The sequence below is a fragment of the Mastigoproctus giganteus genome, chromosome 6 (genome assembly GCF_048544385.1).
Source record: "Mastigoproctus giganteus isolate SK-2022 chromosome 6, ASM4854438v1, whole genome shotgun sequence".
In the NCBI taxonomy this organism is placed as follows: Eukaryota; Metazoa; Arthropoda; class Arachnida; order Uropygi; family Thelyphonidae; genus Mastigoproctus; species Mastigoproctus giganteus.
Window position 1 is genome coordinate 203,398,268 of NC_143580.1, and position 23,652 is coordinate 203,421,919.

At 34.8% G+C, this 23,652-nt stretch overlaps 1 protein-coding gene across 1 annotated transcript in view; it reads left to right on the forward strand.

The window, feature by feature from the left end:
• LOC150084891 (uncharacterized) overlaps positions 1–21,176 on the forward strand; it is a 129,427-nt gene extending 108,251 nt beyond the window's left edge. The window contains exons 11-13 of the mRNA XM_090376383.1: positions 7,457–7,551; positions 11,189–11,479; positions 21,110–21,176. Of these exons, the coding sequence (XP_090232509.1) occupies positions 7,457–7,551; positions 11,189–11,479; positions 21,110–21,176 (453 nt within the window). The remainder of the gene's footprint in view (positions 1–7,456; positions 7,552–11,188; positions 11,480–21,109) is intronic.
• The last annotated feature ends 2,476 nt before the right edge of the window (positions 21,177–23,652 follow it).

A 23,652-nucleotide genomic window follows, 5' to 3' on the forward strand; every position in this document is an offset into this window, starting at 1 on the left:
GTTGTGCATAGAAGACCATTATACAAATTGGAGCAGAATGGTATTAAGGGTAAGTCGCTACAATGGATAAAAGGATGGTTGAGTGGGAGAAGACAGAGGGTGGTAATCAGTGGGTGCTGCTCTTTGTGGACTAATGTTATTAATGGAATCCCACGGGGTTCTGTGTTGGGTCCACTGTTGTTTTGTATATTTATCAATGATATTGATGAAGGTATATCAGGCTTAGTGTCGAAGTTTGCAGATGATGCAAAGGTTGGCAGGGTTGTTAATGACAGTAATGACAGTGTGCTACTGCAACAGGATCTAGAAAATTTGGGCAGATGGGCTAAGAAGTGGCAACTGAAGTTTAACCTAGACAAATGCAAGGTACTGCATATGGGTAGAAGTAACCCCAGAGAAAGGTACCAACTGTGTGGGACTACACTTAAGGGGTAGAAAATGAAAAAGACCTGGGAGTAATTGTGCAGTCAGATATGAAGTAATCTGAGCAATGCAGACAGGCTGCCAGGGCAGGTCATGGGGTTTTGTCAATGATATATAGGAATTTTGCTAGCAGGGAAAAGGAGGTGATTGTCCCTCTGTATAAGGCAATGGTCAGGCCATGCCTTGATTACTGCATACAGGCCTGGAGGCCTCATTTTAGGAAGGATGTAGATTTGCTTGAGCATGTACAGAGAAGGGCAACAAGATTGGTGAGGAGAATGAAGGGATCTTCTTACCAAGAGAGGCTTAAGTTCTGCAAATTGCAGTGGCTGGAGACTAGGCACCTGCGCGGTGATCTGATTGAGGTGTATAAGGCCGTGAATGGGTTGAGCACGCTGAATTCTTCCACTTGTTCAGATTACGAACCTACGGGGACAAAATTCAAATTAAGAAAAGGCAGATGTAGAATAGATGTGCAGAAATTTGCCTTTAGCCAGCGGGGGGTTAATTGCTGGAATAAACTTCCATCTGTCGTTGTGGAAATTGATAGGTTAAATAAATTTAAAGAGGAACTGGACAGGCATTTGGAGGGAATGGTGCGTTTTTTTTTTTTTTGTTTTTTTTTGGCTGATGCTGCATAAGCTCATACACTTGCTTTCTTGCATCACATGCCACTACTACTACTACCTTTAATAATATTTGTTAAAAATGCTGAATCTGACACAATTTGTTTGAACAACTCATAATGGAATGAGAATTTGATGCTATGTTCGATCCGAAGTGAGAATGCATGGAGCAAACTGGTGCTCATCTGAATCTGATAGAAGAGACCACTCCTCAACATTTTCTGAAATGGTCAGTTGTCCATCTCATCAAATAATGGTGTGGACGTACTATTAAAAAGATTTTTCACTGAACTTTTTTAACAAATCTTGTATTTGTCAGATCCAGTCTTTCTTAGCTATAATCAACGTTAGAAGAAAACTTCTGAAACATTCCACGAAGAAACTGCTTCTTTAATTGCTGCTGTAGTGATTTAGTTGCAAGATGCTAAGTGATGATCTGAATTTACCCTTAAAAAAAAAAAAAAAACTCTACAAAGACAGATTCTTGCCTCCATCTCTCCCCTCCTGACAGGTGCCTCCATAGCCAGGTGGGTAGGAGCAGCAGTGCATAGCACACGATTCTTGCGATTCTTGGTTAGACCGGGGTTCAAGCCTGTGACCACCAAATACGGAGGATGTGGAAAGGTCAGGGAATGACCACTGCATATCCCCTGAGCAATATGGCCTTAGTTGCTAATGCTCCTCAAAACCAAACAACAACAACAACACTCCTGACAAGCTTTCAAGTCACTTCACCTGAACTGAAAGGACTCACCAAGATCAACCAGCTCTTTTCTGGTGCACAAAAAGACTGCATATATACAATTCCCACACACCTAGGAACACTACAAACATCATGATTGATTAGGAAGTTTAGTTTAGACTGGCTTTAGCCCCCCCCCCCCCCCCCAAACTACCAAGGAAGAGCTTTTCCTTGGTAGCTTTTCAGAACATTTGTCCTTTAATTTCATTTAATCATTCCAAATTTTATGTCTACCCTGTATATCTGTTTTGCTCAATTCAGAATTTTTTATTTACTATTTTTTTTTTTTTTTTTTTATAGGCTCCACAGAGTGCTCCTCTTCCTACCTCCATTAAATCTTTTTGTTTGTTACAAACATGATATTTTCTCCCATAGTAAACATGAATTACCCACACATACACAAAAGGCAGATGAAGAAGTTCCAGGACTGAATTTTTATTTTAAAAATATAATATTTATAGATAAGTGCACATTAAAGTTTTAAAAATAAGGATTTTGGCTATTTACACATTTTATTTTATTGCAAAATAACTTTTACAATTACAAAAAAGCTTAAAAATCATTTTTTGAAAGGTCCTTGATTGCATTATTCATAGCTACCATAAATTTTGCTTCATTGTAAAATTATCATCCCTTTAATGAGTTCAGTTTGTGGAAAAAAATCACATGGTTTGATGAATAAGGAGAATGCTGTAAGATGGTCAGAGTATTTGCAGAGACATTCAGAATTTATTGTTGAAAATGACTGTGAGCATTGTCATTGAGTAATTTACAGTTTTTCCTTTCCTACAGATCAGGACTCTTCTTTCTGATTGCAACTCTTAATACATAGTCTTATTAACAGTATGACCTGATATAAATTCATAATTGAAGTATGCCTTTATTTGTATTTAAAAAAATCCACAATTTAACTGTGCCTGATGGAAGCTTTATGCATATATTTTCAGATTGACTAACGTGTTCTTGTGTGCCAGCTAAGGCAGTCATTTGAAAAAGGAAGATGTTTGCAACTAGATCTGAGATTTCTTAGCACAGTGATTTTTATATTGATTAGAAAGAGGACTTGCATTCATATTTGTAGTAGTAGTGGCATGTGATGCAAGAAAGCAAGTGTATGAGCTTATGCAGCATCAGCCAAAAAAAAAAAAAAATCACACCATTCCCTCCAAATGCCTGTCCAGTTCCTCCTTAAATTTATTTAACCTATCAACTTCCACAATGACAGATGGAAGTTTGTTCCATCAATTAACCACCCGCTGGCTAAAGGCAAATTTCCGCACATCTATTCTACATCTGTCTTTTCTTAATTTGAATTTATGCCCCCTTAGGTTCGTAATCTGAACAAGTGAAAGGATCCCATCAGAATTCAATGTGCTCAACCCATTCAAGGCCTTATACACCTCAGTGAGATCACCGCGCAGGTGCCTAGTCTCCAGCCACTGCAATTTACAGAACTTAAGCTCTCTTGGTAAGAGGATCCCTTCATTCCCCTCACCAATCTTGTTGCCCTTCTCTGTACATGCTCAAGCAAATCTACATCCTTCCTAAAATGAGGCCTCCAGGCCTGTATGCAGTACTAAAGGCATGGCCTGACCATTGCCTTATACAGAGGGACAATCACCTCCTTTTCCCTGCTAGCAAAATTCCTATATATCATTGACAAAACCCCATGACCTGCCCTGGCAGCCTGTCTGCATTGCTCAGAAAACTTCATATCTGACTGCACAATTACTCCCAGGTCTTTTTCATTTTCTACCACTTTAAGTGTAGTCCCACACAGTTGGTACATTTCTCTGGGGTTACTTCTACCCATATGCAGTACTTTGCATTTGTCAAAAGGCGCCTTCGTAGCCAGGTGGGAAGGAGCAGCAGTGCGTAGCACACGCTTCTTGATTAGACCGGGGTTCGAGCCCGTCACCACCAAATAAGGAGGATGCGGAAAGGTCAGTGGGATGACCACCGCATATTCCCGGAGCAATATGGCCTTAGTTGCTAATGCTCCGAAAAACCAAATAACAAAACATAACAAAAAGCATTTGTCAAGGTTAAATTTCAGTTGCCGCTTCTTAGCCCATCTGCCCAAATTTTCTAGCTCCTGTTGCAGTAGCACACTGCCATTACTGTCATTAACAACCCTGCCAACCTTTGTATCATCTGCAAACTTCGACACTAAGCCTGATATACCTTCATCAATATCATTGATAAATAAACAAAACAACAGTGGATCCACTACCGAACCCTGTGGGACTCCACTAATAACATTAATCCACCAAGAGCAGCATCCATTGATTACCACCCTCTGTCTTCTCCCACTCAACCATCCTTTTATCCATTGTAGCAACTTACCCTTAATACCATTCTGCTCCAATTTGTACAATAGTCTTCCATGCGCAACAGTGTCAAAAGCTTTCCTGAAATCCAAATATATGATATCAAAATTATTTTTTGCATCCAGTTCCTTTGTAACCACATCATAATATCCTATCAGATTTGTCAGACAAGACTTTCCCTTAACAAACCCATGCTGTGTCTGAATTATTGCTGTAGTCTTGTCTAGATGATCCTGCAATGCATCTTTAACCAGTGACTCCATTATTTTATCCGGAATTATTTTAACAGAAGTTAAACTAACTGGTCTGTAATTACTCGTGTCACCCTTCGATCCCCCTTTGTGAATTGGGGATACATTTGCACATCTCCAGTCCGTGGGAACCTCCCCTGAGTCAAAGGATGCTCTCATAATTATGGCTAAGGGTTTGCTTAGTTGCCTTGCTGCCTCCTTTAATATAACTGGATAGATCCCATCCACCCCAGGTGCCTTTCTTATGTTTAACTTCAACAATTTCTCCTCCACTTTGCTGTCAGTTATTGCAAAATCATTAAGCACCATGCTACAATTTGATAACCTTCTGACATTTTCAAACCTTAATAACTCCTCATGTGTGAATGTAGATGCAAAATACTCATTCAGTTTGTTTGCTATCTGAGCAGGATCATCAACAGCCGAACCATCCATATCAAGTGGAACAATCAGATTCATCCCCTTCCTTTTAGAGTTTATATAAGTAAAGAAATCCTTGCTGTTTTTCTTAGCATTCTTTGCCAAAGATTTCTCGTAATCTGCCTTCGCCTGCCTAGCCTCCTTTGTTTTTTTTTTTTTTTCTTTGGTAGTTATTAGGGCATCGGCTTCTGTGGCCATAATGCACCTCCCAAGGTTTTTGCAGTACTTTGATCCAAGCCCGAGGCGGGATTCGAACCCGCGACCTGTGGGTTGCCAGGCAGGCGCTTTACCCACCCGGATAGCCCGGTCGGCAACCTCCTTTGTGACCTGATTACTGACTAGCTTATATCTGCCATAGGCTTCTGAATTTCTTGATAATTTATATGCATCCCATGCATTTTTCTTCTCTGTCACGAGTCTCATTAGTTCATTTGATAACCATTTAGGCCTAAACCTTGAACTAATATTTCTTAATAGGCATGTAACTTTTAGTAGCTTCCACGATTAATTCTTTGAACGCTTTCCACTTAGAATTTACTGTTGGTAACATCATCAGTTGATCCCACTGTACAGAATTTAAAAACTGTATGAGACCACTATACTCACCTTTACGGAAGCAAAAACCCTTTCCTTTACCCCTGATGGTAATTATATCTTTAAGTAAATCCCACATCGGTACACTGTGATCACTGCCACCTAGTGGTTCCTTTATCTGCAAATTCTTAATACACGAATGATCACTGCTGATAACAAGATCAAGAGTATTACCCTCTCTCTGATTGCCTCTCGAACATGCTGATGCAGAAAACAATCATCCAATAAATCCACAAAAATCTTACTAGTGTGTGTGAGAGTGACCAATCCACAAGTTCCAGTTAATATCTGGGAAGTTAAAATCCCCCATTATAAGACATTCTGATTTACTAGCCTCCTCTATTTCTCTGTACAATTGTTCATTGTACTCATTCAAGTCATTAGGCCTATAACACACTCCTACCCTTATATTTGCTTTCACAGTGCTTATGTCACACCAAACTGACTCAACAGTGCACTGTTCATCTATATCAACTGGATGCACTTTTTTTGATTTTATGTTTTTCTTAATTAACAGTATGACACCTCCTCCCTTCTTATCCTGTCTATCCTTTCTGTACACCACTGTTCATCTATATCAACTGGATGCACTTCTTTTGATTTTATGTTTTTCTTAATTAACAGCATGACACCTCCTCCTTCTTATCCTGTCTATCCTTTCTGTACACATTGTACTCCCCAAATTACAATTCTGCATTCCTAATATCAGTGTGACACCACGTCTCTGATATTCCAACAATATCCACCTTTGATGTCTTGACCAACACTTCAAATTCATTAAATTTATTTACTATACTTCTAGCATAGGTATACATGCAAGCATACATGCACCTATTCCTAGTTACCCTGACACATCCCATATAGCCACCTGTTTCATGACTGCCATCAGTCTCTGAAACCCCCGGCACCCCTTGCTTCAGGTCGCTACTTATTCTAATAGAAGTTGTTCAGGAATCACCTTCACCTCTGTCTGCGGCTGCTTTTAACCTTTTAGTCTGTGAATCCCCCTAAGCTAGCAGTTTTCCAACCCACCTAACACTGCCTCGATAGCATCAGCAAATATTCTTGCACCCTTTCTATTTAAGTGTATCCCATCCCTGTAGAAGCAGTCTCTTCTGTTAACAAGCACAGACCACGCTGAAAAAAATTCTATCCCTTGAGCCTTGCACATTCCCTCTAGGGCCGAATTGATTGACAAGGCTCTCATGTACTCCCTCCTATCATGTCTGGGCAGAACTGCAGACACTTTCAAATTAGGAAATCATTGTATGATGTAGTCCATAGGCAATGGTTTTTTATTTTTTCCCTTTAGTCCAGCATGCATATCTGTATAGTTAGAAGTCACAGGACTGCTACATCAGGCATTGAATGGCACTGAATAGCAAGCATCCTTTGTTGCTTGGTCAGAGAGAGAGAGAGAGAAGCTGATCTTTATACGTAATCATGTAGAAGAGAAGAGAGAGAGTAATACATACGAGCAGGTAAAATAAAAAATACTAGCACATAACCAAGAGCATCTAATTAATTAATATCATAATCAAGTACACATTTACACAAAGCTCGGGCAAGGCAACCAGAAAAAAAAAAGAAAAAAAGTGCAATTGCTGCCACACCAAATACTGGAATATCAGTTAAAATTTAATAAAAAGAATTGAAGGGTTGTATAACACATTTTAAATAATGAAGTATGTTCTATGGTACTAGTAGAGTTGAATATCTATACAAGTATTGTGTGTAATAATGCAGTGTATTTTATATATGCTATTAAAATTCCATCATTCCACTTTCATGTATTAAATTAGCCCATAAACAGTTGTAAGTTGTGTATATCAACCCTATGTTCTTTCTCTTCAACTACTATATTTGTGTATACCTTACAGACCACAAAATATATATTGATGTTGATGTGACTTTTTGATCATCCAATAGTTAGTTATTTCAAATAGATAATAAATACAGATCATAAAAATGATATTATCACTTATATTAATAACTACCTATTACTGATATTTTTAAAACTTTGTTTTTATCTGCAGTAACATGATTTGGAATTTTGAATTTCTAATGTAGGATGCACTTTGTCAAGTAATAACAGAACGAGATGCTGCATTGTCTAAAGTTAATGAATTAAAACAAGAACTGGAATCCTTTCGCATTTGTTATAAGTGAGTAATTTATCATTCTTAATCAGTTACACTTGTAGCTGTGCAGCAGCACTGAATTACTATTTTCTGATATATCTCTATAAGTTTTATTAGAGTAATGAAAAGATTTAATTGAATATTGTTATTTAATGATATTAGACAAAACGAGTGTAAAAAAAATTTACCAACCTCATGCTCTTTTTGATATTTAACTTTAAAAAGATTTGAAAGCTTGCATTTCTTTTTTTTTAAATCAAACATTTTAAAAACACTAACTGTATTCTGAATTTTGGAACTCTTTTAACAAAATCCAGTACTTTAAACCATCTCCCCCATTTTTATTAAAGTGATCTGGAACCTATTCACTCTGATTATTAAAGGTACAAAGCTTGCAGCACTTTGAATTTGCTATTCTGAGCGACCAAAAGACAAGTCTATGATGAAATAAAATCTTTGCTAAGTATGAAGCTGGATGTGAGCTTTTCAGCAATGGTTGTTTTCGAGAACTGGTTAATGTCGTGTAATTGCAAGAAAGTTAAGCTTGTATAAGAGTATTTTCATGCGTATACTCAAACAAGTATATGCATGAAATTATGGAATGCATATACTTGTTTGCCATAATTTTTCATCTGCATTCCATACATACACAGTGCAGTTCTTTCTTCGTGTCGTTCCTGTACATAATGTAGCTATTATTAGCATTATCCATATAGTACAAGAAAGCCACAGACTAGCAAAAATAGAAAATCAGATAGTAATAAAAAAAAACAATGGAAATTTATCATTCTTGAAGTTGTTCTAAGACCATGGTCACAGAAGTGCAGTTCAGTGGGTATTCCTTTGGCCCGAATGAGTACCTTTTACAGTCTGCTGTTTGCAGACGACCAAGTTGTGGTGGCACAGGATGATGATGATGCAAAGTTATATGAGCAGAAAGTTACTAGAAGAATATAAAACATGGGAACTGACAGTAAATTTTAATAAGACGAGAGTACATGAATCGAAGTAAGAATGTTCTGGATTTAGATGGAATACAGGTGAAAACTGAGTGCAATTATTCAGGCTGATGCAGGAAATGGGTGAAGGTAGAAAGGCCATAGAAATGCTCAATCTCTGCTATGGAATAAAAATATTAACAAAACTAACCATCAAATATATAATGCAATATTACAAAGTGTTTTATTATGTGGATGTGAGACTTCGACTTTAAATGAAAGACAAAAAAAAACTACTGGCTGTTGAGATGGATTTTTGGCGAAGATCAGCAAGAAAGTCTAGAACTGAAAAAGTTTAAAATGACGGACGTGATAAGGAATACGATGAACATCCAAAAAACCATTATTGATAAAATAAAGGAGAAAATATTAGACTAGTTTGGCCATGTGAAGAGAATGGAGGATGACAGATTGCCCAGAGGAGCCATGGAGAAGGAAAAAAGGATGAAAAAACTTCCTACAATTCAATCAAAATCTTTCTCCATAATTTGAATTTATGGTCCCTAGTTTTGGAATCATATATAACAGTGAAAATTTCACCTTCATTCATTTTACTATTCCCTCTCAGAGCCTTATAGACCTCAATCAGGTCACCTCAAAGTGTCTCTAGTTGCCAAACTCTGTAGCCCAAACATTCAAAGTCTTCTTCCTTCGTAAGGTGCCCTTTTTCAGATCTTACCAAGTTGGTAAGTATTTATATATTATTGTCATTTACTTATATAAAATTAACCTTAAAACAAAATTCTTCGAATTGGATCTAAGTTTTTCATTTATTAAAACTTTTTAATAATACTAAAAATTCTAAGAATTCCATAATAATAACCCTTAGTAACTGTCTTTGTAGTCACTGAAGAAGTGGCAAAAAAATACTATGAAATGTTTGATTTCATTATGTACATATTTCCAGTTCAGAAATAAACATAACTGTAGGTTTGAGTACTATATTATCTTCAAACAACGCAGTTTATCTGCACACCATGTCGCTCAAGGAATAGCTTAGATTTATTTCTCTTTTTGATATATTGATATAGTAAATGCTTTTCTCTGATGTTATGAATTTGTCCTTTGGACATACACTGCTGTTCAAAGAAAGTGCATCACCTAGGAATTTCACATTTCTAACCCTTTTTCACAATGGTATGTTACGTTAATGACTAGCATCACAAATAGAAATATAAACAAAAGATATTTATTAATAGCTAAGGCAAAGCTATGTAATATTTCACAGGTGCTCTCAAAATATTCCAAAATGAGCATTTGCAACCTTTATACAACAGTTTTGGTAAACACGACAATTATAGCTGAAATGTTATCAGAAGTCCTCAGTTTGCTTCAGTTTATCATTTTAAATGGAAAACAAAATGAAAAGTTCATCAGGTGTAAACTAATATTTAGTTGAACCGCCTCTGGCCCTGATGACAGCAGCACACCGTCAAGGCATTGACAAGATCAATTTTTGAAGATAATCAACTGATAGTTCATGGTTCCAAACATGAATTATGGCTTCCTAAGTTCACAAAGGGTCTTTGGTTTCTTTCTGGCAACTGCAGATTCCACACGATGCTAACAGTTCTCTATAGGATTGAGGTCTGGGCTGTTTCCTGGCCAGCTAAGAGTTGCAGTGGACCATTCTTCCAACCGTTTTTTCACCTGTAACACATTACTGTCGAACCTCTAATGCAGAAATGAAGCTAAAGTAACTACAGAAGTGCCTACTTACACTTTTCGCCCAATGACAAGGAGCAGAGTCGTCCTGAAAGATGCAGTTACTTGGTAGGTTGAAATGGTCTCTAATGGTTGGCAGCAATTTGCCTTCCAATATAGTCACCAGAGGCTAAATCTGGCTGTGGTGTGGGTGATTTAGCTGCTCATAATGATTCTTCAGTGGCATGTTGCATAATTTCTATTTATGAATAGGTATGTTGTCAAGTTTTGTGGGACATCATCTTACAGCTTTTGTGGAACATCTCTAACTGCTCATGAATGATCTTTCCAGTGGGTATATGCACTTCTCTAGCAATCCCTGAAACCTTTATACATTATTCACTCATTATTAAATTTTCTTCAATAGCAGTTATTTCAGTATTGGTAGTATCAGATGGTAGTGTCTTCTTGCTTTGAAATTTCCATTAATCTGTTACTTAGGAAAAAAACTGAAAAAAAAACCCTTTTTATTGAATATTTTGTGTAAAATTAGTTTTCCCATATTATGTATAGAAATGTAACTATCTTTGTATTATTATTCATATACAGTAAATTCCCATTTTAGCACTTTCAAAGGGACCAGCCCAAAGAGCACTATAAGTGGGGACTTCTCCCCCAACTTAACTGAATTGATCATGGAACCAGAAGAAAACAGCAGTAAAAGATTGCACCATAAGTGAGAGTGTTACAATGGGAGTTTTTTACTGTATATAAATGTTTATAATTAGTTTATTTATACCTAAGTTGCAAAACAGAATACTTCCTCACAGATTCAGGACTTTAAGTTTTCTTCCCTTCCCTTGGTGAAAAGGTTCATCATGGAAAAGGAAGCTTATGGGGCTTAAATAAGTATCCTGTTGCATGAGCTTAAATAGCACTGCTTAGCAGAAAGTTGTTCTGAAATTTCCTTCCAATGAACATACATGGATTAAATTCATTATTTTTAATTTTTATGTCAGTTTACAGACCACGCTTTCAAGAGATAGACAAGTCAATTCTGATTATGAAACTCTTCAAAAAACTGAAACTCTTCCTACATGCTTGGGAGGCTGTGGAATACGTTGTGTCAACTCACACTCAGAGTTAACCTCTGCACTTGAAGGCAAAGGAGATGAAGCCAGTAAGCTGAAATCTTCATATGATGAGTCTCCAGAATGTTTAGAGCAGATGAAAATTCAGTTAGCTGCATTGCAACAGCAGTGGGAAGAAGAGATAAAGGCTCATAATGCTGCTGAAGAAAAATGTAAAAGGTAGTATAAAATTACATGCAGCTATTTAGTATATAGCAAATAAATAATTATGTAGAATGTAATTTTATAATATTAATTAATCTTGTAAAGTTTACTTTTTCTTAACAAGGAAAAGAATTGAAAAAAGGGAGAGGGATTTAAGCCTATTCTCCAGACATGGAAAAAAAGACTTAGAGATAACCATGTATATGCATCTGCTAATAACTTTTAATTATAATGAATGGGTATCAATTTTTATATGTATAAAGAACATTAGTCTCCTTATACTAGACTTTGGTATCCTCAGAGTAGACTTTGATCTCACAGGTTGCGATGCTATTGCAACAAGTTGCTCTAGTTCTACACCATGAGCAAACAGTATTTCTCATAAGGAAATATATAATGGCTATTTATTTTTAATGTAGTACCAGCCCCATTCTCTCCAACTCCATTGATAAGATGCGTATAACCACCAAAACAGCAAAAACAAGTTACAATTACTTACATGAAAGTAAAGTTTAGACAAGCTTGCTGTTAGCATTAGTAGAGGCATATGATGCAAGAAAGTTTTTTTTTTTTTTTTTTTTTGGTAGTTGTTGGCGCATCGGCTTCTGTGGCCATAATGCAGTACTTTGATCAAAGCCCGAGGCGGGATTCGAGCCCACGACCTTTGGGTTGCCAGGCCAGGTCGGCCTGCAAGAAAGTAAGCGCTTATACAGCATCAGTCGGAAAAAAAAAAAAAAAACCTTCCCATTTCCCCCTTTATTCACTCCAAATGTTTGTCTAGTTCTGCCTTGAATTTATTTAAGCTGTCAACTTCTACAGCATTAGATGGAAGTTTGTTCTAGCAATCAACCACCCGCTGACTAAAGGCAAATTTCTGCAAATCTATTCTACAACTGTCTTTCCTCAATTTGAATTTATGTCCCCTCAGGCAATTAATCTGGGCAAGAGGAAGAATCCCATCAGCATTGAGCATGCTCAAACCATTCAAGGCCTTATACACCTTAATCAGATTACCTCGCGGGTGCCTAGTCTCCAGACGCTGCAATTTGCAGAACTTAAGCCTTTCTTCGTTCCCCTCACCAGTCATGTTGTCCTTCTCTGTACTCACTCAAGCAGCTCTACATCCTTCCTAAAATGAGGCCTTCAGACCTGTATGCAGTACTCAAGGTGTGGCCTGACCATTGCCTTATACAAGGGGATAATCACCTCCTTATCCCTGCTAGAAAAATTCCTGTATATCATTGGTAAGACACCATGAGCTACTCTTGCAGACCATCTGCACTGCTCAGAAGATTTCATATCTGACTGCACAATTACTCCCAGGTCTTTTTCATTTTCTACCACCCTGAGTGTAGTACCACACAGTTGATATGTTACTCTGGGGTTACTGCTACCCATATGCAGTACTTTACATTTGTCACTATTAAACTTCAGTTTCCACCTCTCAGCCCATCTGCTCAACATTTTTAGATCTTGTTGCAGTAGTGTACTGTCATTGGTGTCATTAACCACCCTGCCAACCTTCATATCATCTGCAAACTTAGACATTAAGCCTATACCTTCACCGATATCATTAATAAATACAGAAAACAACAATGGCCCCAACACTGAACCCTGGGGACTCCACTAATAACATTAGTCCACGAAGATTGGTGTCCATTGATTACCACTCTCTGTCTTCTCTAACTTAACCATCCCTTTATCCATAGCAGCAACTTGCCCTTAATGCCACACTGCTCCAATTTGTACAGCAGTCTTCCATGTGCAACAATATTAAAAGCCTTCCTATAAGATCCAAGTATATGATATCAAAATTATTCCTTGCATCCAGTTCCTTTGTGACCACATCATAGTGTCCAATCAAATTGGTCAGACAAGATTTCCCCTTAACAAATCCATGCTCTGTCTGAATCATTACTGCAGTCTTGTCTAGATGATCCTGCAGTGCTTCTTTAGGTGGGTAAAGTGCCTGCCTGGTAACCCAAAGGTTGCGGGTTCGATTCCCGCCTCGGGCTTGGATCAAAGTACTGCAAAAACCTTGGGAGGTGCATTATGGCCACAGAAGCCTATGCGCCAACAACTACCAAAAAAAAAAAAAAAAAAGTGCTTTTGCTGCCTCCTTTAATATAACTGGATAGATCCCATCCACCCCAGGTGCCTTTCTTATGTTTAATTTCCACAATTTCTACTCCACTTTGCTCTCTGTTATTACAAAATCATTTAGCTCACTGCCAGAGTTTAATACAACTCTGGCATTCCCCTCCCTGAATAACTCCTCATGTGTAAGTGTCAATGCAAAATACGCATTCAGTTTGTTAGCTACCTGAGCATCATCAACCGTTGAACCATCAATATCAAGTGGACCAATCTGATTCATCCCCTTCCTTCTAGAGTTTACATGAGTAAAGAACTCTTTGCTGTTTTTCTTTGCATCCTTTGCCAAATATTTCTCATAATCTGCCTTTGTCTGCCTAATCTCCTTTGTGACTTGATTACAGACCATCTTATATCTACCATAGGCTTCTGTGTCATCTGTTAATTTATATGTAAAGTATATACAATTTTTTTGCATTAATAGCCATTCCAGGTGTTTCCATACCCTGTTAAAAAATATTTGCACAATGTTTTTTTTCACAATAATTATAATAATAATTACATAGTAATAATGGAAAGGTTAAGGAAAACAAACCTTAAAACAGAAAATTGTTATAAAATTGTGTGTGTGTTTTTTTTTTTTTTTTTTTTTTTGATAGATGAAGTTGTATTAGTGGTTGTTTTGTGTTGGTCAGCCATAAATATACCCTCAAAAAAAAACCAATTTCAGTTTGGATATATTAATAAGAATATTTCACAGAAGTGTAATATGAGTTATTATGGTATTTGGGAGGTTAAATATAAGCAAACCCATTTACAAGGCAGGTGCCAGTGAAATACAAATCCAGTATATAATCCAATGATGATAAGAACAAAAAAATAAGAAATGTTTCAATTTGCATATGCGTAGAAGTAAAGTAGAATATGCACTATCCTCTAACAAAACAGGGACACCTCATTCCCTGAAAGTAGTAGTTAATTCCAAGAGCCACATGACAGAGTTGCTTTACCAGTTAAAAGTACTATATAAAAGGCATACACACTCAGTGACAGAGAGATGGAATTCTAATGGTGTAAGAAAAGGACCCACATTGCTTTGCAAGAGTTTGAGAGTAAGGTGGTAACATAGTGGGTATGTCCATTTATCTGACACAGAAAGAGTGGGACACCTAGGATCAACTGTTGGAAACAACATCATATGCAACAGTAGTCAGAAGTTAATATGATCAATCATCCCAAGCCAGTTAGCTCACTATTAGTGACTCAAGAGCATGTTGACATTTAAAATGGGTAGTGAGAGGCATTTGCAAAGGCACTTATAATGAATTCACTCCATAGACAGTGGAGAGAACTACAATGAGATGAGAGCAGGATCAATAACAATCAGAAAAACACTTCTTAGAAGGAGATATCATGGCCATGGTGCTGCTCCTCATAATTCCTGGTTCAGAGAGTAGTATTATTGGCCATTACAATAGTGGCACAACATCACCTGTAGAGCTGAATCAAGTTCCACAAGCCAGGCATCAGACAGATGCATCTGAGTGTGGTGTTTGCCTAAAAAAATAAAAAAAATTAATTCACCAGTTTATATTATACTAACAATGATATTTTATGGTAGTAGTTTTGTATGAGCCTGTTTTGTGTGGTTTGGATTGATCTGCTGGTTGTCATTCATGAAACCATGAATTCATCTGCCTATTGTGACATCCTTCCCTGAATTGTCAGTTCTTTGGAGAGAGGACCCAGGTCCCTTCCACAGGAGTGTAATAGTGTGGTGTGTGTGCCCAAATAATGGATTCACACAGATTGTATTTATACCAACAATGAAGTTTGATGTAGTATAGATATATTTTGTGTGGTTTAGATTTTTTTGTAGAGAAAGAGGCCATATTTGTATCAGCATGATAGTACTGCACATCAGGGGCGTATTCAGGTGGGGGCAGAGAGGCATATACCCTCCCTTAACCAAAAATTCAAAATTAAATAAAAAGAATGCAGGAGGCATTTTGCTTCTCTATTCTCTAAGGAGTTCCAGTCTACAAAGAGCTAACCAAAAGCCAATCTCTGGAAAAACCAATGATTTTATTCAGTGGTGTAACTATGCCAGTGCAGCTGCATTGGGGCCCAAGCTTGAAAGGGACCCATGAAATTTGGAAGACAGATTCATTTCTTAACAGTTATTATTAAATTATTTAGAATAGCTTATCACTGCAGTACTCCTCTAAATCTGTAATTAAAAAATGTGAATTCATAGAAGTTCTCTTGTCTGCTTCTGTGAGCTCACTTTTTTAATTACGGATTTAGAGGCGAGTACTGCAGTGATAAGCTATTGGCAAATAATTTAATGAAAAACTTACAGTATGTCAAGCTGTAGCTAAACTAATACAATTCTCAAGACAATTAACAGATTTCATTAATAAACGAGAATTTCTTTAAATGAAATGTAATGCATTCTTATCAATCTGGCAACTTGCCGCCAGAGTATTCTTAAGATTGATGCCACGCTTATAGAAATATTAGCAAATAGATAGTGAAATATTCAGAAAAACCAGTGTCAAATATAAAAATACATCAGTCTGATTTTATTCTAGTGTTGGTTCATTTATTTTATATTTTTTATGTGTATGCATGCTCTGATTGCTGTCGGAAGGCAATATGTTTTATTTTACACAAATTTGTCACATAACAGTCTAGCTATGGCCAGTGTTGTTGTTTTGTTACCTAGATTTGGCTCTCTCTTTTTTTGTTTATCTAAAGAAAAAAACTACCTGGACTAAGAATGAGTTATTATTATGCTAACCAGAGACAACTAAATTGCGGATCCTTTGATCCTCACATATGACATTCTGAAACTCACCAGTGCATTGGGAGGAACCCTTCCTGTAATTAGCATTTATCTCATGGTGTACAAAGAGCAGAATAAACAATGACCAGATAGAGTTAAGCATGTAGGTTTGTTAAGTTTATGGTTTTGAGGTTCATTTGCCATTTTAACAACAACATTCTACCCTTGTCTGTTGCTTTGTTTCTATACAGCTAACAGGACCAGGACTTTGTTACTGGTTGTGAATAATACATTTTATAACACTTTTATATGTATCTGTTCTGTTTTCATTTGTGGTGGCAAAGAAGGAGAAACTGGGGAAATGAGAGTGGGAAATGAAACAAAAAAATTCAGCCAATCACAGAGATTTTCATTTGCTTTATTGGCAGAGAAAGTTATGCAGCTGTGATCAAACATCATGTACTATTCTGTGATTCTACATTTTCAAGTTTCTCAGAACACAAAATTTACCCATTACCACCATTCTTTTCTAACTTGTGTGATAGTAAGGCTGAAGATATAAGTAAATTTATTATTCCAGTTTTCGTTAGTTTCCATGACGACGATCATCAAACATTGTCCAGTTTTGATACTAATATATGTTACTCATTGCTGTAGATTTATTTTTTATTTTTTTACGATTCTTATTACTCTGGTATCTAATTTTTTTATTGAAGATTTGTTGAAGGATCATTTACAGATAAGAGAAAAGTTATTTTTCTTGTCTACACCTTTTTTTTCCCTTTTGTGCTCAATGAATGCACACCTCAGAATAGAGAAGTATGAATTGATTTGCTTTATGTGCATAAGTGTAAAGTGTGTTTAGGGTCTAATGGCACCAGGAGTTTCCCCTATCTCCACATAGTATACATTGTCGTGTGTTACAGTATGCTGTTAAAGGCCAGAGATTTAAAAATTTATGGATATTGTAAGTGTAATGTCATGTACCGTTGTATGTGCATAATGCAATGCCAAATTTGTAGTGATTCGGTCGGTCTGTCTTTTAATGGCACATCAGCAGCTAGGGCTATAATGCACCATAGTGATTTTGTTATTCCAGTTTACATGATGAAAATGGGTATAAACTTGAAATACCTAAGAGGACAAGGGTATGATGCCATTGGTGCAATGTGCAGTAAAGCAAAAGACTTGAAAACAAGCGTTCTCGACAAGTATCCATCTGCACTCTATGTACACTGTGCTTCTCGGTGTCTGAATCTATCCATAAGCCATCTTGCTCTGAAAAAGATAATAAATTGCAAGGGAATAGTTGAATCATGCTATTCTTTCTTCATTACACCAAAACGAAACAGGCTTCTTCAGGAAAGGATTGGTAATTTATGCCCTATTACAAAAAGTTAGAGATTAAAGTAGCTATGTTCAACTAGGTGGGGTGAAAGACAGAATCAATCACTGTATTTATAGAATTATTCAAACGTGTTGTTTCTTCTTTGGAACAAATTAGTAACGAGGGGACAGATAAACAGAAAATGCAGCTTTATTACTTCATTCAGTAAAAAATCCTGTGTTTGTGATTGCATTATTTTCCATACAAGCATCTTATTCTTATACGTTGCCGCTGAGTAGAATGCTGCAGCCACCTTCGATCGATTTAGGGCAAGCAGTTAAAATGATGTGAGCAAATTTCCAAGCACAAGAAAAAACAAGAGTGGAATAAAAAAGCGTAAAAAGGTGACAGAACTGGAGCTAGCTCAGGAGCACAGGATTTGAGAATGAGTAAGCTTTTCAAATTAGACAAGTTACTCACAAGTTGTGGGACCCAATTCAATTCACATTTCATTGTAGATATGTATGTTGGATTGTCTGTACTAAAATGCATATAAAAACTATATATATTGTTAAATTAAGAAACTAATGATTTTGAAATATGTTGAATTTCAAATAATCTGATGTCAGATTAATGAGGATATAATGTGTAGTATTTGCATTAATATTTTTTGTTTATGCAGAGGAATATGCCATCATTTCATTAACCTTTTTTCAGAGTACATATATACATTTTACATTTATGGGCCCTGTTTTATATTTCAAAGTACATTACAAATCTTCCAGTAAGTGCTGTCTTCTCTTATCTACATTTCTAAGGAATTACAAGATACAGTTTATAATAGATTGCTACACAAAAATCAATTTTAAAATTAGAAAAGAACATTGGCCCTGTCAGCAATCATTAGCTGATTTTGACACTTATAAAAGCTGAAATTCTCTGCAATTCAGATATAAAAGTTGATGAAAATGAATAAAATGATAGACGTAGAAGATAGTATTACATCAAGAAAGAAGTAATGACAAAATTTCACAATTTTCCTCTAGTTCTTTTGTGATTTTTTTTTTTTTTTAATTATTTTGCAAATTTTGTATAATTTCTTGGTGTTTTTTTTTTTTTTTTTTTTAATTCTAATTTGATTTTTGAAATAATTTCATTATGATGCTGGGCAACAAAGCCAAAATAAGAATAAATTATATTTAAAAGCATTTATAAATAAATAAATAATAAATTTCTGCTAAATAATAAATTTCTTGATACCACCTATGTTAGAATATTTTACATATTTATTGTGATTGCATATATTGAATTAATTATTATGATTAATTTGCTGTTTTATGGTGCATTGGCCATTATGCACCAAGTCCAAGATTAATATAAAGAAAAATTCATAGGCGATCAGTGGATAGGCTACTATTATTAAAACCAGCCAGATTTTCTGGTGCTACAATCCACAGTAGGCCGTCCACTCTTTGTGGCAACATATGGGTTCAAATCCACAACCTCGTACTTGTGGCCGCACACTACAAGTAAAGAAATTGTGGTTTGTGCTATAAATTGCTAACTGATGAATCATTGCTAGTTGAAATGTCCAAAGTTTTAATTTTTATGAATTTTGGAAATTTCATGAAAAAATCTCACTGCTCAGAGCCCAGAGGAAAGGAACGGGTTAAATTAATCTGCTGCATATTTCTCTGGCCTTTAACACACTTATCAATTAATACCTTGTGTTAGTTATTCACTTTTTTTGCATAATTTTATTTTACATGCTAGAATTTTCCTTTCGGTGTGTATGTATAGAATTGCTACCTTTTCAGATTAAGCATGCCATGTTCAAGCTCCACATTTTGCTGTAATTTTTCTGGCATAGAATGGTAGAGAAAAATAAAATTTCCTTTCCATTTGTGTTATTTTATGTTTTTAGAATATATAATACTTGTATTATATATATACTTGTATATTACTATTTAATACGTGTATCACGTACCACAATGCTTTAGACCAGGAGCTGTTAATCTTTTGCACTATATTAGCCTTCAACCCTTATCGGTAACATCTTGTATTAGTTACTCCTTTTTTTTCCCCTGCATAATTTTGTTTTATTTTCTTAAAAAAAAAAAAAAAAAGTCAGGAGATCAGTCTATCCCAGTTTCTACAAGTGTTTTTCTATTTTAAATAAAATATGCTAGTTGTAGAATAAGAATAATTTTTCATTATAAAGGCACATTAGATAAGCTGACATAAAAAATTTGAAGGAAACTTAAAAAACTAAATCAGGCAAGTAATTATTGAGATTTTTGGCATTGTTCAGAAAATTATATTTTTATTTCTGTAACCCCCAATCAACTGTTTACCAACCCCCTGTTTCAAATTATGACTGTGATGAGATTCTAAACTGAAAATAAGAAATCTGTACAAGTAAATAGTCATTCATAAAAGCCCTCTATATAATTTTTTTATTAGTAAAATAATAAGAGGAGTTTACCTCAATATAGTGCGTAGAACACTTCCGTATGACACCCTCCAGAAATTAAAACGGAAAAAACGAAAAAATTGACAACTTACGGGTACATTAGAGTAAAATATAAATAATCAAATAATCAATTTAACACAAATCAAATCAATTTAAAACAATTAAAAATCAAATTAACGCAGTTAAAAGAATCTAACAAAAATATACGCACTATATTGAGGTAAACTCCTCTTATTATTTTACTAATATTATTATCAACGTAGAACATATTGAGTAGTACAGCTCTGATTCATACTATCTATATAATTTTTTTTTATCTGATGAACATTTTACAAATAATACTTTTTTAGGTAGAAAGTAATCTAAAAAAAATGTATTCAGAAGTTAATATGTTCAAGTATTTGTGTTTCTCCTCCCAGTTATTTCTGGATCAGAGAATTTGAAAAGGCAGAAACTAGGTATGCATCACAGTAATGTAGTAGTAGTATCTGTTAGCTCTGCTGTGTTGTCCACTATCTGTTCTCATACACATATAACATTACTACTGGACTGGTTGAATGGCTTTTTAAAAAATAGCATCAGAAGCCATTAATAAAATTCATCAGTCAGTTTTTGGTGTACATTAAACACTTTTGACAACCACTTGACATCAGATCCTAAGTTTATATGAAGTCAATGATGACTTTCCTTTTCACATACAGCAAAACTTATTATTTAAAATGATTCTTACAGATGGTTCAGTCTTACAAACAACTGTAATATTTTGGAAAACTAATGCTTATGTTCATTTTCATTCGATTATAACCACATTTAGAAAACACTGTTCTGACTATACAGAGTTCACCTGTTTAATAATACATAATTTTTTTTTTCAATTCCACAACTTTTCTACTCTAATTGACAAGATCATGTTTAAATTTTGACTAATTATAATACCTGTTTGTTTTACTTAATTTCTTATAGGTTGGAGCGACTGCTGGATGTTCTTCATAGAAAGGTGAATGGACTTAGCGTTGGAGTTGAAGTATGACCTCATAGTCCACTATTTTAAGTACCTAGTCTAACTGCACCAACTAGTCAATATGGGACCAATGAGCACCACAGCATTGCTGAAATACACAGTATTTGGATACTATTGCAGTTTCTGGTTGATTAAAAAATAAAAAAAAAATCAAAAGTTGCTCCTTGTTTAATGCTGTTAAAAATACCATATATAAAATACATGTATAGTATTAGGTCGATAGCAACACTGTGATTTAATGCAATCTGTTAAAAGTGCCTAATATATATATATATATATATATATATATATATATGTGTGTGTGTGTGTATATATATATCTGTCTTGGGTACAATACTTTTAGTTTTTGACATTTATATGCATATATATATATACCCACATACTTGTTTATGGAAGTTTTTTTTTTTTTTTTTTATTTGTGTGGCCACCTTGTCTGGAAAAAGATTTGTATTTTTTTTTTAAATATCAGATAAGTATTTTTCTTTAGAGTAATGAAGACCAAAGTGCCCTACATATGTTTAGCTGTTTTATCAAGTGCACATATACTCACAACACTATTGTTATTGTAAGTATTAGTTGTTTAATTTCTAAGGTATCCCCATGTTCTCTGTGGGAAAAAGCCGTCCATATTGATATTTCCTCATTACTCTTTTATGGATCATTATACTAATTTCTGTTGTGGTACAACTTTCTCTATAACTGATATTCTAGCATTATTTTAGTTTGATTTCACTGGATTCACCATTTGGGGGGGAGGGATAGTTCCATTGCTTCAAAATCCATTTTTGATTTTTTATCAGTTTCGACACTAATATCAGAATTATATATATAGTCTTCTGTTTTGTGGTCTAAGAAAGAAATCTTCATGCCTTTTTAAAAACATTTCTTTTGATAATTTAACTACATCGAACTATTTTGTGTTTGTGGCAAAAAGTATAACTGTAATTTCTTTTCTCTTCTGCCTTTTTTGCTGAAATAACATCTTTATTAAATTTTTAATTATTAAAAAATGTCCCTGTTCTTTATACTAGGAATATATTACCAAGATCCTTCTTATTTTGAGTAAAGTTAATTTTTGTTTCAAAATAACCTGATCACATAAAAGTTAGGAAACATTTAAAACAGTTTGATTCCTCTTGAGTATAAAAACAGCCCTCATTATTTGTAGATCACTATAATGTTATATTGAAAAGGTATTTGGAAAGTGAATGAATATTTTAAGATAATGCATCCCACTAATTTATATATTCCATTCCCTTTCTGGCAGTGCCTGTTTTATTATAGATATATATTTTTGTGAAGTATGCAGTTTTATCACTATTTCCCATCACAAATACTAGCAATTGTATATATATTATACTGTAAAGGCTACACAATGAGTAATACTTATACCTCACTTCAACAAGCTTTATTATCTGTTTGTATCAGATAGTATCAGAGTTCAACCCCTGGCCTTACTATGCTATGAAGTGAAAAATTTTATATTACTTTGTTGCAATTAAAGATTCTATTCTGTGAATATGCACCATCAGTTTAATAATTTTATGTGAAAAAATTATTTTAGATGTAGTGTAAAATTAATAAGATTTTGATTATAAAGAATTCCCAGTATTTATTTTCCAACATTTATACTTAACATTTTGCCATATGGTAATATAATACTTCTAATATATGCTTTGTCTCAGTTTGAGATTCTGCCCAAGGAAGAATAATTCCCACTTTGATAATTTAGTCAATAAAAATTAATTTTTCTCATTATAGGTGTGATTTATTTTGTTTAGTTTTGCCTGAGCATTTTGCAGACAAGTTAAATTTTTTCATCATTTCTGAGTTGTATGTTGTATGGATATGTTTATGCTTGATTATTTGAAATACAAGAGTCAAAATGTGTTTTTAGAAAATATATCAACAAAGTAAAATTAGCAGAACATGTGGGGTCAACATCTTCAGTTAATTTTTATTATTCATGAAAAATGGCAAGAAAATTAGTTAAATTGCAATAAATTTTGAATTTATTGTTAAAAAAGATTCTGTTTGAGTTGGTTTGTTTTCACTGCAAACAGTTTTGTGATATATATCAGTGCAAACATAATTTAAGTTATGGTGCAGGAAATTATTGAAAATTATCTTTTTCAGTTACAAATGCTCAGTCTGGTGACTTTTTTTTTTTTTTTTTTCAAGTTTTTTCAAGTTTTATTAATTCTCATAATAGTATAAGCTATAATTATCTGTGGTGATATAGTAATCTTATTTTTAAAGATTTCAGTTTCCTCAAATGATCCTCATTTGAGGATTTGTCATTTCATTCCAAAGAGTGTCAATTAAGGCAGAGTTGACCAACTTAAATATGCTCAGGGACCATTTTTATTATTATTATTATTATTATTGTAATGGTTGAGAGCCAGACCTTAACTCTTTTAGCAGTGAGTTTGCTAAACATGTGAATGGGCTCAGTTCAGTGGATCTTCCACTTGGGGCCATCTTG